Here is a 17002-nt window from a genome sequence, read left to right as displayed (position 1 = left end):
GGTGTGTAGAGTGCAACAAAATTTTACCAATGAAAAAAACCATTTTAATTTCCTTTCTAGCAGAATTTCTGCAAAGAACTCTCATTGTTATTATTTAAACTAGAATAGAAACAACCTTAAAACATCTAAATTCTTTGTTATATTTTGGCAAAATTAAAGCATCTTTTGAAAAGGAAGAAATAAAAAGAGGGGGGGCAATCCCAAAATACAGGGCTTTCTTAGAAAGCAACGTGCACCACGTCTTCAACAAGTTACCCGAGCGGTTTCAACCTCCGCCACACACAAGGGATCCCTGTTTCTGGGAACTTCTGCCTTTGTCCACGCTGCTCCCCGAGTGGTGACACTGAACCCGCTGGGAAGCAGGGCTGTTCGAGGCTTGGACTGTGGGTGCTTCGGGAACATTTTCTACTCTGCCCGCAAAGAGAGGAAGAGCTGGCTTTCTCCACTGATGCTTTCTTTTTCTTTTCTTTTGTCTTCTTTTTCCCCCTCAAATCAGAGTTTAATGTCCTGGGACTCTGACATTTTGGCAAGTGTTTTCTTCACACGCAGGGCTGTCAGTCTGGACGCGGGATTGTGAGCCCAGCACTCGGTCATTAGCTTCCCCATCTGCCTCAGACACTGCAGGGAGGGAAACGGAAAAGTGGGAGTGGCGTTAGAGACATGTATTTACTATGTGCCAGGCTGGCCCTTGATATTTGGCTTTTAATTTTGGGCTCCTGGAGTTTGAATAGGAGTTTCAAAAGCTCCTTTTAAAACCATGTTTCATAACACTTCTTTTTTCATGCAAATTTTCAATGACTAAGACAGATTTTCATAACATCCTTCTGATAGGAGCAAGCAAGTGGTTGTGCTGATTGAAGAAGAGTGTCTTTGAAGTCAGCATTAAATAAATACAAAAATACGCAGGGAGTCTGTATTCCACTCCACACTCCCGGTTTGTTTATAACATTTGATCAGCTTAAATCTTTTATCTCCTTCCATACTATTCAAACAAACACGGTTATTCCTAAGTCGCAGCTGTCTGCTACAATAATAGCATCACACTGTCGCTTTTAACAAGATGCATGACCTGTGCGGGGCCTCGCTAAAACTTTCTCCTACATAAATTATTGGTCTTCCTGTTGAAAGCACAATTTCACTTCATTAGAAATCCTCAGTGAAGGAATCTGGGGTAATACCAGTGCCTGTAACCAGCTCCAAAGGAAGGTAACTCCAGCATCTCATAAAGCTTTCTGCATAGCTCATTGGAAAACATATGTATGATTTAGCATAAAACCAATGATCCAAAGGTTGTTTTTAAATGCATTTAACAGTGAAGGATTATTTCATAAACAGCGCTCTGCCCACATGTTTGCCCAGGCTCTGGTACATGTCTGATGCTCAAGCATCTCTGAAGGTGCCAGCCTGCCAGAGCGCTCCAGGATTTGGTGAGTGTACAAGCTTAGAGGATGGATGGAGAGGATGTGGAGCAGATGCGTCAGGGAAGGCAAGGCCCGCCCGACTCAGTTCCTCCTTATGCACAGCTTCTTTGCAGACCTGTTTTAGGCTTCACCACTGTACCCTTACAGCCTTCGTTGCACATGGATTCCTTCAAATCTCATCTCCTCATCCTTATTAACAAAGATCCACAGCATCCTCAGGCATCTCAACTAGGTCAACTTGTATCACTTCTCTGTATAGAAAATGGCATTTTTCAGATGCCTATCTTTTCTCTCATCAAAATGTGAGAATGTTGCATGTGTGTTTTTCATGGAGAAAAACTCATAATGCTTTAAACACACACACACACACACACACACACACACACACACACACACACAGAGGAAAAATGGCAGCTGAATAGGCAGACATGTCCTGCACCTTGTTCCAGAGTAGTCGAATTAGACAGAGCTGTGAGACAATCACAGCCGGGAAGGGCAGAGGACGCCTGGAGAAGGTAGAATTCAGGGATCTGGGCTGGAAAGAGATGCGTGACCACCGGGCCAAGAGGGTCCAGAAGGAACTGCGCTGCACCAAGTCCGTGTCCATTGGGGACAGATGTAACATCCGACTGTGGAAAGGAAGTCCACAGGGGTGCTGGCAGCTGGGGAATCTAGATCTAAGTCCACAGCCATGAGGGGCTGCGCCCAGAAGGGTGGCCTGAAGAGCTGCCTGAGCCACGGGGTGCCAGGGGGAGAGAAACTGGCAGTCACGTGGTTGTTTTGCCTCTGTTTTGTCTTTGCTTTAATTTGCTAAACCCCGTTCATGGGACTTTCAATGGCAAACACTCACCCGAGGCTGCGATGCAGGTAGAGGTGCAGATTTGTGGAGTCTGGGAAGAGGCGGTGGAGGAGAACAGGACAGTGAGAGGTGATCAGGAGTTCATGACCCTCCAAATCTCAGCAGCCATTTTTCTCCTGCAGAGCCAGCCCCTCCCAACTGCCTCAAGAGAGCTAATACAGCCATAAACAGCCTACACCTTGAGCTTTACAAAGGAAATAAAGACTGAATAGCCCCACAGAGCCCTCAGGGACTGGTTTGAACAGGGGCCATTCAGTACCAGATAGCGATATAGCACCACCCCCACCTAAAGCCCTGTCAGAAACAGACATACCTCAACATAATGAAAGCCTTATATGACAAACCTACAGCCAACATCATACTCAATGGACAAAAACTAAAACCATTTCCCCTAAGAATAGGAATAAGACAGGGATGCCCACTTTCACCACTCCTGTTCGACATAGTACTAGAAGTACTATCCATAGTGATCAGACAAGAAGAAGAAATAAAAGGCATCCAAATTGGAAAAGCAGGAGTTATACAGTCATTATTCACAGATGAAATGATATTGTACATAAAAAACCCTAAAGACTCCATCAAAAAAACTACTAGACTTAATAAATTAATTTGGTAATATAGCAGGATACAAAATTAACACCTAGAAATATATGGCCTTTTTATACACCAATAATGAACTCACAGAAAGAGAAACTAAAAAAACAATCCCATTACCATTCCAACAAAAAAATTAAGATACCTAGGAATAAACTTAACTAAGGAGGTAAAAGACTTATACTCGGAAATCTACAGGACATTGAAAAAAGAGATAGAGGAAGAATATACCGTGTTCATGGATTGGTAGAATCAACATCATTAAAATGCCCATACTACACAAAGCAATCTATAGATTCAATGCACCCCCATTAAGATACCAATGGCATATTTCACAGACCTAGAACAAACTCTCCAAATATGAAATAAAAATAAATAAATAAACCTGAATAGCTGCAGCAATTCTAAAAAAAAAAAAAAAAAGAGGAACAAAATTGGATGGATCTTAATACCAGATATCAAACTGTATTACAAAGCCACTGTCCTCAAAACTGCCTGTTACTGGCACAAGAACAGACATATAGACCAATGGAACAGAACATAGAACCCAAAAATCAACCCAAGCCATTATGTTCAATTAATATTTGACAAAGGAGGCAAGAGCATACAATGGAGTCAAGATAGTCTCTTCAATCTATGATGTTGGGAAAATTGGACAAATACATGCAAAAAAAATGAAACTTACACCATAGACAAAATAAACTCAAAATGTATAAAGGACTTAATCATAAGATGGGAAAACCACAAAAATCTTAAAAGAATCCATAGGCAGCAAAATCTCAGACATATGTCATACCAATATCTTTACCGATACAGCTCCTAGGGCAATGGAAACTAAGGAGAAAATAAACAAATGGGACTACATCAAAATAAAAACTTCTGCACAGCAAAAGAAACCATAAAAAAAAAACATCAAGAAAGCTCACTGCATGGGAGAACATATTTACCAATGTTATACAGGCAGTCCTCGGGTTACATCGCCATCTCCCATTTATTTATATAAAAAAAAATTCCATCATTTCGACGTATGTGCATTATGTGCTTTATGTTTTTTATTATTAATTTACAAGTAAAGGTCAGGAATTATCTTTCTTTTAAATTTTTTTACTGTTTCACTTCATTACTGCTGTGTATGTGCTCCATGTGAGTGACGTAGGTGCTTATGTAGCGGGTTCCCACTTACAGTGAAAATCACGTTATGTTGCTGTAGGAATGGATCTCTGACATAACCCAAGGACCTACTGTATCTGATAAGGGTTTAATCTCCAAAATTTATAGGGAACTCATACAACTTAACAAAAGGAAGATAAACAATCCATCAGAAAATGGTCAAAGGACCTAAATAGACACTTTTCAAAAGAGGACATACATAGGCCAAGAGACATATGAAAAGATGCTCAAAGTCACTAATCATCCAAAAGATGCAAATCAAAACAACAGCGAGGTACCATCTCACACCTGTCAAAATAGCTATCATCAACAAATCAACAAACGACAAGTGCTGGGGAGGATGCAGAGAAAAAGGAACCTTCTTACACTGCTGGTGGGAATGCAAACTGGTGCAGCCACTGTGAAAGACAGTATGGAGTTTCCTCAAAAAATGGAACTCCCATTTGACCCAGTGATCCCACTTCTAGGAATATATCCCAAGAAATCAGAAACACCAATCAGAAAGGATATATGCACCCCTACGTTCATAATAGCACAATTTACAATAGCTAAGATTTGGAAACAGTCCAAGTGCCCATCAGCAGATGAGTGGATTAAAAAACAGTGGTACATCCTCACAACGGAATACTACGCTGCTGTAAAAAGGAGGGAACTCTTACCATTTGCAACAGCATAGGTGGACCTGGAGAGCATTATGCTAAGCGAAATAAGCCAGTTGAAGAAAGATAAATATCACATGATCTCACTCATTTGTGGAATATAATGAACAACATAAACTGATGAACAAAAATAGGTCCAGAGACATAGAAGCATTGAACAGACCGTCCAACTTCAGAAGGAAGGCAGGGGAGGTGGGGAGGTCAACCAAAGGACTTTTTTGCATGCAAATAAGCATAAACCATTTGCACAGACACTGGGGGGGTGAGGGCATATGCTGGGGGGTTGGAATGGCTGGGAGAGATCAATAGGGGGGAAAGGAGACATATGTAATACTTTAAACCAGCGGTTCTCAACTTGTGGGTCGCGAACAATGAAAATACATCCTGCATATCAGATATTTACATTACGATTCATAACTAGCAAAATTATAGTTATGAAGTAACAACGAAAATAATTTTATGGTTGGGGGTCACCACAACATGAGGAACTGTATTAAAGGGTTGCGGCATTAGGAGGGCTGAGAACCACTGCTTTAAACAATAAAGAATTTTTTAAAAAGTAAAAAATAAAAATAAAAACACACAGAGAGAGAAATAGAGCCTTTATGCCATTGTCAGGACATCACAAATAAATGGAATAATGTTACCTGTTATGATGGCTAAATGTTAACCCACTCAATATATTTTGGAAGCGGCAAAATCAAGTTAGGAAAAAAGGAACAATTTACCACATTACACGTAGCACCATATAAATCATCACACTGAGGCATCACTATCACCACCAACAGAACAAAGAAGAATAAGAACTCCTGCAATCAATATTTGGAATTTTGGCAAAAAGGGAAAATTTCTATAGCACATGGCTTCCCGGAACCTTACCTCATCGCCACTCCACCGGCTGGGGAATGAGGGACGGAGCTTCTTGATGCACACGATCTCTCTCATGTCCTCATAAGAGGGGTCACTGGGCACCAGGTCGTGATAGGGAAGCTGGTATTCTTCCACTGCACCTGAAAACACAGTTTTACTATTATACTTTTTTTCTGTGAAATGGAAATAAAATTCTAACATACAAACTGTTCTCAAAAAAAAGTTCTGTCGGTACTAAAGACAAGCCTGAAAAACAGCAAAATAAATCTTAAAAAAAATGTTGCCAAATGACAATCTAATTTTTAAATGAATGAAAATCCCAATGAAACATATTACTTTAGGTCTTCAATCCTTTTCTTCTAATTTCCAAAAGCTAAGTAAAATAAGCACCTCAAATTTATTTCCAATTTTACAAAGGCTCTTGTATGCCAAAATTTTTAAAAAATCTATATTAAATCTCCATGCAAATTTGGCAGACACATTCCAAACTCATACGTATAATATGTGATCATTTCTATTACTGCAATATGAGATTATGAATCTCATAATAAATTTGGCAGTGTATTCTACTTGAATAAAATGTCACATTTACATTTTTTCTGCTTAATAATAAGAATGCATTCTTCCATATTTAAAATTTAGAGAATTGTACACACCTAAAAATATTAACATTGATCGGCTACCTCCTGGCCTTTACTGGGATCAAGCCTGCAACCTGGGCATGTGCCATGACCAGGAAATGAACCGGCAGCTACTTGGTTCATGGGACAACACCCAAGAAACTGAGCCACTCTGGCCAGGGTACCCCAGCTTGTTTTTAAGCTAAGAATCATTTTGCCCATATTCCAACCACAGGCTTTCAAATACAGGCTTCTTATTGCCCTAATTGCTTTAGATTTCCAGGGAAACTTAATTTGAAAAGTAATCTTTTATTATCCTATTCCTTCAACTCCTATAAACCTATCTCTCTCTATATAAAAGCCTAAGCAACCATTACGACCGGTTGACCGAACAACCCATCAACCGGTCACTATGACGCGCACTGACCACCAGGGGGAAGATGCTCAATGCAGGAGCTGCCCCCTGGTGACAGTGTGCTCCCAAAGCCAACCTCCTGAGGCTGGCCAGTCTCCCTCGGTCCCTACCCTCAGCTGGCCAGGTGGTCTGTGCGGTCCCACAGCCAACCCCCTGCAGCTGGCCATCCTCCCATGGTCCCAACCTCTTGAGGGTCCCTCCCCCCAGCTGGCTAACCTCCCGAGGTCCCTCCCCCCGGCTGGCTGGCCCCGATCGGGACTGGGTGAGACAGCCCCGATTGACCTTATTGCTGGCCAGGCTGAGGGACCCCACCTGTGCACGAATTCATGCACAAGGCCTCTAGTCTTAAATAAGTATAAACATTTTGTTCAAAAGCATGCTCACTTCCTCTTTACAAAACAAAATCAAAGCATAGGCAGTTAGTTAATTTATGTTTTTGTTACTCCTTTTCTTCTTCATAATATGATGAGAGATTTATTCAATATCTGAATCAGAAAAAAACTTCCTTTGGACCAAAAAGAGTTCTCTCACTTCAGAGGGGATGTGCTCTATTTCAACTTAAGCTAATGAGAAATTCAGAATCTCTAGAGTGATTAGAAGGCACTGCACCAATGAAGATGATCTTGCTACAGAAGTATGAATGCCTATTGATTAACTGTTTCTCCTTTATATTTCAATAGGATTCTAAATGTAAGTTAAGGCTCTACCAACCAAAGTGAAAATTTAAAATAACAGCTAACATGTATTGAGTACTATTTATGGGTCAGGCAATGTTAATTCTCTTTACAATCACAAAAACCTCACAACCCCCTGAGGTAGTGCAATAATCCATCTCCCTCTTAAGATAAGAAAACTGAAAGAAAGAAAAGTTAGTTAACTTGTCAAAGGTTTACAGATACAAGTGCTAGTACTAGTTAACTGTAGGCTACACTTTCAGAATATTGGGCAAGCTCCAGTTTTCATGAAGGTGAGTTTAACTCACCTCCATCAAGAGGAAGAGCAGCAGTACCAGGATTTACTTATCAAGCACAACCATGACTAGAACCATAAACAACATACTTGATACCAAAGAGCCTCAGACTCAGCTCCTCAACTGAAAGGTGCTGGAATCTACTAAAAGACAAATTATGCAGCAGTAGACACAATGCTACAAGCAATAATAACACCTCTGAATATTTAAGGATGTTTCCTTAGTTAGTCTTACTAGGGAAACTTTATGTTTGTAAAAAGATTACCATGACCAATAATAATATTCGTATGCTTTAATTTCATTTTGATAAAAACTGATGTTTTCAAATTGCTTTATGAGTAAGTATTGTAGAAGGTTAAGAAGTAGGGAGGGGGGTTAAATAATGGGTGTCCCACCCCACAGTTATGTCTTTTCATCTGAGCAGAGGAAGCCACAGGAAATGGGGCACTAGAGTTGGGCAGGGGGCCCAGCAGATTGGTAAGAAGAAGATGGAAGGGGTAGAGAAGGAGGTTAACTTGATAAAGCAACGGCTGGAGAAAGAGTTCAAGAGAGAAGTGAGACAATACATATAATAGAACAGGATGATCTTCGAAAAGACAGAGGAAGTTGACAATGTGCCTAGAAGAGATGCCTCAGTCATAGATGGAGAGAAGAATGCAGTCAAAGGTAATTCTATGATGTGAAGTATTATTTCCTAGGAGGATTATGACTGGGTCAACAGAAATAAAGGACAAAATTTGATTTTGTAGACAACTTTGATTTCTGATCAGAAAAAAGGATTTGGCCCTAGCTGGTTTGCTCAGTGGATAGAGCATCAGCCTGCAGACCAAAGGATCCTGGGTTCACTTCCAGTCAAGGGTACATACCTCTGATGCAGGCTCCTCCTGGGCCCGGGCCCGGGTGCGTGTGGGAGGCAATCAGTTGATCTCTTTCTCTCACATCGATGTTTCTCTCTATTTCCCTATCTCTCCCACTCTCTCTAAGAAAATCAATGGAAAAATATCCTCGGGTGAGGATTTAAAAAAAGAGAGAGAAAAAAAAAAAGGAATTGTAGTAGCCCAATGGTACCACTGGTACTTACCTCCTGACACGCATCTCCTAGTCACCTCCCAAAGAATGAGCCCAAAGCTGTACATGTCGGCCATGATGTAAGACTGAAAGTGATTTCTATTCAAGCTCTCATCCAACACTTCTGGAGGCATATAGCGCTTGGTGCCAACACGAGTGTTGGGTGGTATGTCAACTTCATTTGTATCGCTAAGGAAAAGTAAAGCAGAGCACCGTCAGTACTGAAGAGAACCAAGTGTCAAATCAAGGTGATTCCTGAACCAGGGCTTTCGTGGAAGATGGGAAAAGGTATCCCTCAGGGAAAACCATTTCCTGGAAAAATATTTCTGGCCAAGAGTTATATTAAATATTCATGGGTAAAAACACAATGAAGATGACAATCAGAATACAAGATTGCATTACCACCAGATCAAATATAAACTCTACATAATTGCTAAACGTAAATGAAATGCTTAAAAAATATCTCCCTTTCCTTCGTATTTCAATAACTTTCTTCTGAAAAATGAATTACGCAATACAAAACTGGATTATTTGAGGCAGTATTTTTTAAGCCAAGTATTATGAGGCTTTTAGATAGCCAAACAAGGAAAAAAGGGAAGGGGGACAGAGAACCAACAAAGACTTGTAAATGTTTTACTTTGATAAGCAGGGACCTAAAAAAGCTTTCTACTATCACATTTCATGAATCAAATAGCATATATTTTTAATAAAAGGATGGAAGGAGTAATCTATATATATAAAAGGCTAAGTGACCATCCGACCATCCGGTACCTATGACATGTACTGACCACCATGGGGCAGATGCTCAATGCAGGAGCTGCCGAGCTGCAGTGACTTGGCAGCGGCAGTTCTTGGGTAATGCACCCTGGAACCAGAGAGGAGGGAGCCCGATTCCTTGAGGGGGGCGCTCGAGGGGCCACGCAATTCCTCCTTCGGCAGTGGGTTATGTTGCTGCTGGGCACTGTTGGCCCTGAATCTGGTTTACTTCACACTTGCATTTGGGTCCCACACCCTGTACGACAGCAACTTTGCAGAGTGCCTTCTCGCACTCTGGGACCCCTTGAGGGATGTCGGAGAGCCGGTTTCCGCCCGATCCCCACAGGCAAGGCCGAGGGACCCTACCTACTGGAGGGACCCTGCTCACTCTGAAGATGCCCTTCGAGCCAAGGTGCCACCCCAAGTGTGGCTGGGGGCTGGGAAGGGACCATGGGAGGTTGGCTCCAGGGCATGCCTGGCCCATCTCTTCCAGTCCCGCCCTGCCGGCCACCACCCGGAACCACCTGCATTAGTCCCTGCACTGGAGCCAGCTCTGTGAGCTGGAAGACCCTAGCATTAGTTTTCTTTCTTTTTCATCCCCCACCGCCCCCCCCCCCCCCACACACACACACACACTCCGCAGATGCCCTTCGAGCTGCGGCAGCACCAGGAATTCTAATCAATTTGCTTTCAAGGTTCACAAATCTGTGCACCAGGCCACTAGTTGAATAAAATATCTTTATCTTTATGAAAATTTCACATGACCCACTTGTAATTCTTCCTGTAGACTCGAAGGAAATTTGTGATAAATGGACCCCAGTCTGTAGGCTGGGCCTGGAGAACCGCTGCCTCCGTGCTGGGAGCTGGGTCCCCAGTGCTGCATCCATGTTTCAAAGTGGTTGAACTACCACTGCCTGACAGGTTGATGATTAAAGGAGACATAACACTGCCGCCAGCACAGGAGTGTGCACATAGCAGGTTTAACAAGAACTACCTCAATAGAAATGAATAGAACTAGGAAGAAGAGCAATAAACCCTAGTGCTGATGGGTGAAGAAACTATAAAACAGAAAAGGTACAAAAATTCATTACATTGAAGTTTGGGGGACATCTTTGATAAACCTGCCTATCTCCTGATTCCCAAGAAAGTGTTTGTTTGTTTGTTTTTCTTTTTTTTTTTTATCACACTCCATTGACTCTCAAGCATTGACATGTTATTTCTCCTCAACACTGAAAAGAGTTAGAAATATGGAACATCACCTTTATCTTGCTGAGTCACAGGCAATACCAGGCTTTCCAAAACACTAGTGCCTTTTGTTGGGGGTAGGGGAGCTTCCTGGCTGGATTTTATTGCCTCAATCTCTGTCTTCTAAACATAAAATACGTATTGTCATTTGGGAAAATTTAAAGGGTAGCAAATGCCCCTCTGTAGATCTCAAAACTGTTTACAGTTACTAAAACTTATAAATCCAAAGCTTCTTTCTCTGAACCTTTTAAAATTCACTTCCACCTAAAATCCTTACTCTAGAGTTACTGCAGCAGACATGGCACAAGTGTACCCAGAGGCCCCTTGTGATCTCCAAGGAGCTTTGACTGATGGAGTTTATTTTCCTAAAATAAAAGTTAAAGTGTAAATTTATAACACTGAAAAAAACCCTAAATAGCTGGTATTTCTTATCATCTGTAAATGTAAGTCTTAGTGTTCTGGCTTCTTTTCTGACTAGGAAATGAAGTTAAAACATAAATTCTTAGTATTTACCCACATGGTATAATAACAAATGTCATTTGTGTACCTAAGTCATAAATGGTGAGGAAGGCAAGTGAGCTGAGAAGAGGTTGAATGATAAAATGGGAAAATATCAGATTTAAAAGATGCTGCAAAAGCTCCACCTTCAATTATAAAGTAAGGTCTCTCCACTGACACCTCTCCTGTGAGCACACAGTAGGATTTCATTAATGTGCTCTGTGTGTGTGTGTGTGTGTGTGTGCGTGTGTTATAATTTATAATTATGAATCATTAGAGAAGACAGTGGTGACCCCAGCTACAGAATTGAGTTCTATGCAGAGAAACAAACCTGAGGGTTTGCAGATGGAAAGACAGCAAAGAGCCTACATTATGTTCCAGAACATTACTGCGAAAGGAAACCAAAAACCATCTTAGCATTGGCCCCACAGGAGTGCATTCAGGTCAAAGATATACTCTGACCACAGCTGATAAAGATTTTAGGCAACTCCTTTCCATTCTTACTCTTAGCTCCTTAATGCATTATTTGTATTTGGGAGGTCAGGAAGAGCTAATGGAATGTGTGACATTGAAACATCAGTGGGAAACTGAAAGTTAGTTGTTATCTTATAATAGAGTCAAGATTTGTGATGGCCAGACTATATAGAGTTCACCTCTAAGCTCTTAAACCTTCAAACTCTGAAGAACATACAGTCAAGGATTTTGTATGCCCATCCAATCCCCCAAAACCAGTTCCTATACAAGCTAGGAATGCTGGGCACGACTGTCCCTCCTCCGCCTTGGTGATTTTCCACCCTCGGTGATTTTCCTCACGGTACCCGAATAAATATGCTCACCTGTAGTATCTGTACAAATATCTGTCTTCCGCCTAAGACTGTAAACTCCTCTCAGCCCTGACTATCTGTCACAACCAGGTGGTCTGTCCCTAAAGAGGAGAGCACTGATCCATCTCCACTCACAGCCTGTTCTGCACCAGGCAGGCAAATTATATACTTTAAATGAAAGAAGAAAGAGGACTGTTTATAGTTAAGTTCACTTTGGATAATTTAAGGATAAATGTAAAAGTCTCTATTATGTATAGATCATAAAGTGAGATATTACTGATAATCAGAGGACAAATAGAATTTTGTTAAGCAAATTAATTTGCAAATGATTACTATTAACCTAAAGGCAAATGCCTTTAGAACTACATTGAAACAACAACCATGATAATTGTAATTCACATCTGATATTATAAAACATCAGATCCTCCAAAACATAGAGCTCTGCCTCTTCTTCCCTCAGGAGGGTTTCTGTACTTGAAAGTAATTACCCTGCATCTCTCTCCTGGGTTTTCAGAAACATGATCTTACCTGTCCTAAATAAGGACAGAGAAAAACTGAGCTTGGTAATCTTCAAGGCCACAAACAGAAATTAAACTCACTGGGACACCGAGAAGAAAGGGAGAAAGAGAGACAGCAAGTAGAGTGGGATGGTGCAGAGCATGCAAGTACAAGGTAGGGAGTAACTGGAGGAGGGCCCAAGAGCAAAGAAGGAAGCAGAAAAGGTCAGGGTACCTTCAGCGCCCCACCCCCTCCTTTTCCATTGAGGGCTGGGGAGGGGTGAGAAACAAGGATGGCAAGAAGAGATGGACACTCACAAGGGAGCAGAGTCAGAGAAAACAGCTCCAAACCCACAACATAACCCTATGTACTGCAGTGGCTGCACACGCATGGAGCCAATTTTTAAAATCATATACAGGAAAGATAAATACCAACTTCAGGTACTGATTACCTCTGCCAGGGATAATGGGGAATAAAGTAGGGAAGAGAATGCAACAGGGCTATCTTCAACACTGTATTTGTTTTAAAAAGAAAGACCAGATAAAATAAGGCAAATTGGTAACATCTGGTGACCTTAAATTATTATATGAGCCCTGGCCGGTGGTTCCCAATGGTTAGAGCATTGACCCACGCACTGCAGGGTTGTGGGTTTGATTTCCTGACAAGGGCACTTACCTGGGCTGCAGGTCTGATCCCCAGCCCCAGTCAGGGAGTGTGCTGGTGGCAACCAATTGATGTCTCTGTCTGTCTGTCTGTCTGTCTGTCTGTCTATCTATCTATCTATCTATCTAATCTCTCTTTCTCCCCCTCTCCCTTACAATCTCTCTGAAAATCAATGGAAAAAATATGCCCAGGTGAGGATTTATAAAAAAAAAAAAAAGTTATTGCATAAGTGTTTCATTATTTTTTTCTACTTTTTTATGTTTAAAATACAGGGTGGGGCAAAAGTAGGGTTACACTTATTCCTATGGAAAATAATACAATAATTAATAAATAATAACACAAGAATTAACTCTGTTTTGCATACTCACAACTGTAAACCTACTTTTGCCCTTCCCCACCCCTATAAACTAGAATTAGATATATTTTAATTAAAAAGAACTCAGGAGGATCAAGAACAAGAAAGACATACGTTTCAATGATGAAGGCATAGGTTAGAGGCAGAAGGCTCTAACCATCAAAAAATGTCTCAATAAACAACAAAATTACAGGAAAAAAAAAGTTTCTACCAGAAAACTGAAAATATCCCATCAAAATCATGGGCATTGCATTCATTATACAGAAAACTTCTTCTCACTTTCATGATTGAAGAACTGGGTTCCAGAATTACAGGGGCATTGTTCCCCATTTGTGATTTTTTAATTAACTAGATTTTATAATTAACGGGTTAGTGCACTGGGGGGGAGGGGTCCCTCAGCCCGGCCTGTGCCCTCTCACAACCCAGGACCCTTCAGGGGATGTCCACCTGCCAGGGATTGGGCCTAAGCCGGCAGTCAGATGTCCCTCTTGCAGTCCGGGGCTCTCGCAGTCCAGGGCCCCTCACTCCTTACTGCCCGCCTGCAGCAGAGGTGGGAGAGGCTCCTGCCACCGCTTCTGCACTCGCCAGCCATGAGCCCGGCTTCTGGCTGAGTGGCGCTCCCCTTGTGGGAGCGCACTGACCACCAGGAGGCAGCTCCTGCGTAAAGCATCTGCCTCCTGGTGGTCAATGCGCATCACAGTGTCCAGTTGTTCCACTGTTCGGTCTATTTACGTATTAGGGTTTTATTATATAGGATGCCACCATCAGATCCACCACAGCCTTTGTCCCTGTTAATGTGAGTACTGGTTTGATACAGACTTAAGTAGAATTGGAAGAGAATAAAATTATAACAAACAAATAAAATAAATTAAGGGATGTCAAGTAGATTGCTCTCAAAGAAAAAACTTCCTTTGTTTTGAAATCACACTTTTCACTCTAATGGGTGTTTTTCTTTATGAACTTTAGGGAAAGTAGAGCTGGGACAGGATAAAATAAAAATACCTAAAGTTTCCTGAGAAATAAATAACAGTAATTTGGGAGGTTGGAGGCAACGAGCAAGTCAGCTAGGGAGAAGAGGGGTCTCCCCTCTGCTCTGGGTTATGAGAAGATGTTAACCCCTGTAAGAAAAAAATCAGGAAAATATTCTGGTAGCATGAATGTTATCCCTAAATTTTACACAATATCCTACAAAACATGTACCTTGAGCTGATGGTATTTGGGGAAGAAAAGAACCAGTAGCTACATCATGTAGAAACAGTACAACATACATGGGAGGGAGAGGGCTGAAATGGCAAAGAACTGTGAATGACATGGAGGTCCTTACTGTACTAGGTGAGAATGAGGAGGATGAAGTTTATCTGTATATGAATCTGAAAATGCAGAGTGCCCTCAGCTGGGATTGCATAAAGAGGCATGAAAACAGCTATGTTCCTGACCAAAGTCCCCTGGATGACAGTGGTATGTTAATTAAAAAAAGAAGAAGAAGAAGCCAGCACAGAGAGTAAGAGGTCTACACTGAAGACCAAGAGGCCTCCTAAGGGTGTGCACACTCTGAATGGCACCTCTCACCCAGGAGGACACACAAGTGAGAGCTCCCAAGGCAACTGCTTCAGGCCCCGGGAAGGGAGCAAAGACTCTGATGCTGTGAGACAAAGGAAAACGGAGAGGAGAGGAGGGAAGGGCGGAAATGAAATAAGACTAAGATGTTCCCCTTCTTCTCTGCACGTGCCAGGGAGGGGCTTACTAGGAGGGGAAGGTGGAAGCAATGCACCTGCTGGGAAATGTATGTCATCACTGACACTGTTTAGAACCTGGGCACAAGGTGATCATTGTTACCGGTTTTAGTTTAGTTTTGTTTTTTTACTGAATTTTTTAAGAGAGGGAGGGAGGGAAAGAGAGAAACATTAATGTGAAAGAGACACACAGGCCCTGACTAGGAATCGAACACGCAACCTTCCAATGCATGGTATAACTCTAACCAACTGAGCCAGGCATTATTGGTTTTAATGTCTACAGACAGGGAGCCGCTTTACTGCCTACATCTGGGCAGGCTGCCTGCAGTGTCCTCCTTGGTTTGGCCTGGTTCCTCGAGTGGTGTGTGTGCACCACAGGATTAGAGTAACTGAGGGAGGCAATCACAGAACTCCTGCTGAATCCGATAGGCTGAAAGTGGAGCCTCCAGACAGGATCCTGAGAGGTCTGAAAAATGAATCTGAGCTCCCCACAGGACTCAGTGGAACAGGGAACGCCTTTTAACGTCAGTGTCATACACTGGATGAAGGGCAGGCAACACATTTTTATATTGGTGTCCGGAAATAAAGGAGATCTTAAAAAACCTAGTATCTGTCTTCACCTTGCTTTGTATTAAATATTTTTCATGGTAAGTAAGCCTCTCCTAATTATATATCCACTAGAGGCCCAGTGCACAAATTCATGCACTGGTGGGGTCCAGCTGACCCACCCGATAGGGGCCATCAGGGGCGAGCTGGCTGGGGTGGGGGGCCAGGGGCATTCCTATAGTTCCACCGCTTGGCCAATTTGCATATTACCCTTTTATTATATAAGATAGCAGGAATTCTTCCAAGAAGTGTTATGCAAAGGAAAAAGCCCCTGCTTGGTCCAGCAACTTCGGGGAGACTGACAGGCTTGTGAAAGTCACATGCAGAACCCATTATGGCCCAGGGAGCCAGTTAGGAACACCCCTGTTGGCTGCAACGAGGCTGCTCTATCTCACTGAGCCTTTGCACACATGCAGGGTCTTTTGGTAGATGTTGCTGATGCCTAAAACAGAGAGGAAAGGTGGGAGAGGAAGAAGGGAGGTAAAAAGGTAATAGAGAAAGAGCAGAAACAAACATGTGCACTTTAATAATCTAAACGCTTGAAAAAATATAAGCCTGGATGACGTGGCTCAGTGGTTGAGCCATGGAGGTCACAGTTCAATGTCAGGGCACATGCCCAGGTTGCGGGCTTGATGCCCAGTTCGGAGTGTGCAAGAGGCAGCCAATCAATGATTCTCTCTCATCATTGATGTTTCTATCTCTCTCTCCCTCTCCCTTTATCTCTGAAATAAATAAATAAATAAATAAATAGATAGATAGATAGATAGATAGATAGATAAATAAATAAAGAACTGAACTCTTAAGAACAGTGAAGGAAGGATTGGGGGCAAAAGACATGTGAGGGAGGCCATGGGTTTGCTTGTGGCTTACAAGTGGGGTTTGAAATTAACCACATATACCAGATAATATTAAATCACCCTCTGAGGGAGACTAAATGACCTCCCAGGGCATGAATGATCCTCAGGAGCCTCCAGAAGAAGGGCTGTGCATGCCCATCGTGTTTCCGGTCATCTTGCAAACAGCTGTGGGACTGATTCGCTGCCCTGAGCTCTGCCCAGTCAGATGCTAACTAAGGAGGAGAGTTTCAGCCTCACTTTTCAACAGCATTTATGGCTTTCGTGATTAAATCCTGAGCATCTCAGGGTTCTTAACACAGAACTTCAGAACTGAAACTCTTC

At 42.1% G+C, this 17002-nt stretch overlaps 1 protein-coding gene across 1 annotated transcript in view; it reads right to left on the bottom strand.

Moving 5' to 3' along the window:
* Positions 1–457: 457 nt before the first annotated feature.
* The window catches only part of BMPR1B (bone morphogenetic protein receptor type 1B), a 208213-nt gene continuing 191668 nt past the window's right edge, over positions 458–17002 (bottom strand). Inside the window, exons 10-12 of the mRNA XM_006084635.3 lie at positions 8660–8835; positions 5583–5713; positions 458–618 (exon numbers count right to left, since the gene is read on the bottom strand). Of these exons, the coding sequence (XP_006084697.1) occupies positions 493–618; positions 5583–5713; positions 8660–8835 (433 nt within the window). The 3' untranslated portion in view covers positions 458–492. The remainder of the gene's footprint in view (positions 619–5582; positions 5714–8659; positions 8836–17002) is intronic.

The sequence above is a fragment of the Myotis lucifugus genome, unplaced genomic scaffold (assembly GCF_000147115.1).
Source record: "Myotis lucifugus unplaced genomic scaffold, Myoluc2.0 scaffold_12, whole genome shotgun sequence".
Lineage (NCBI taxonomy): Eukaryota > Metazoa > Chordata > Mammalia > Chiroptera > Vespertilionidae > Myotis > Myotis lucifugus.
Note: the sequence above shows the minus strand (reverse complement) of the source record. Positions and strands in the feature narration are given on the sequence as shown.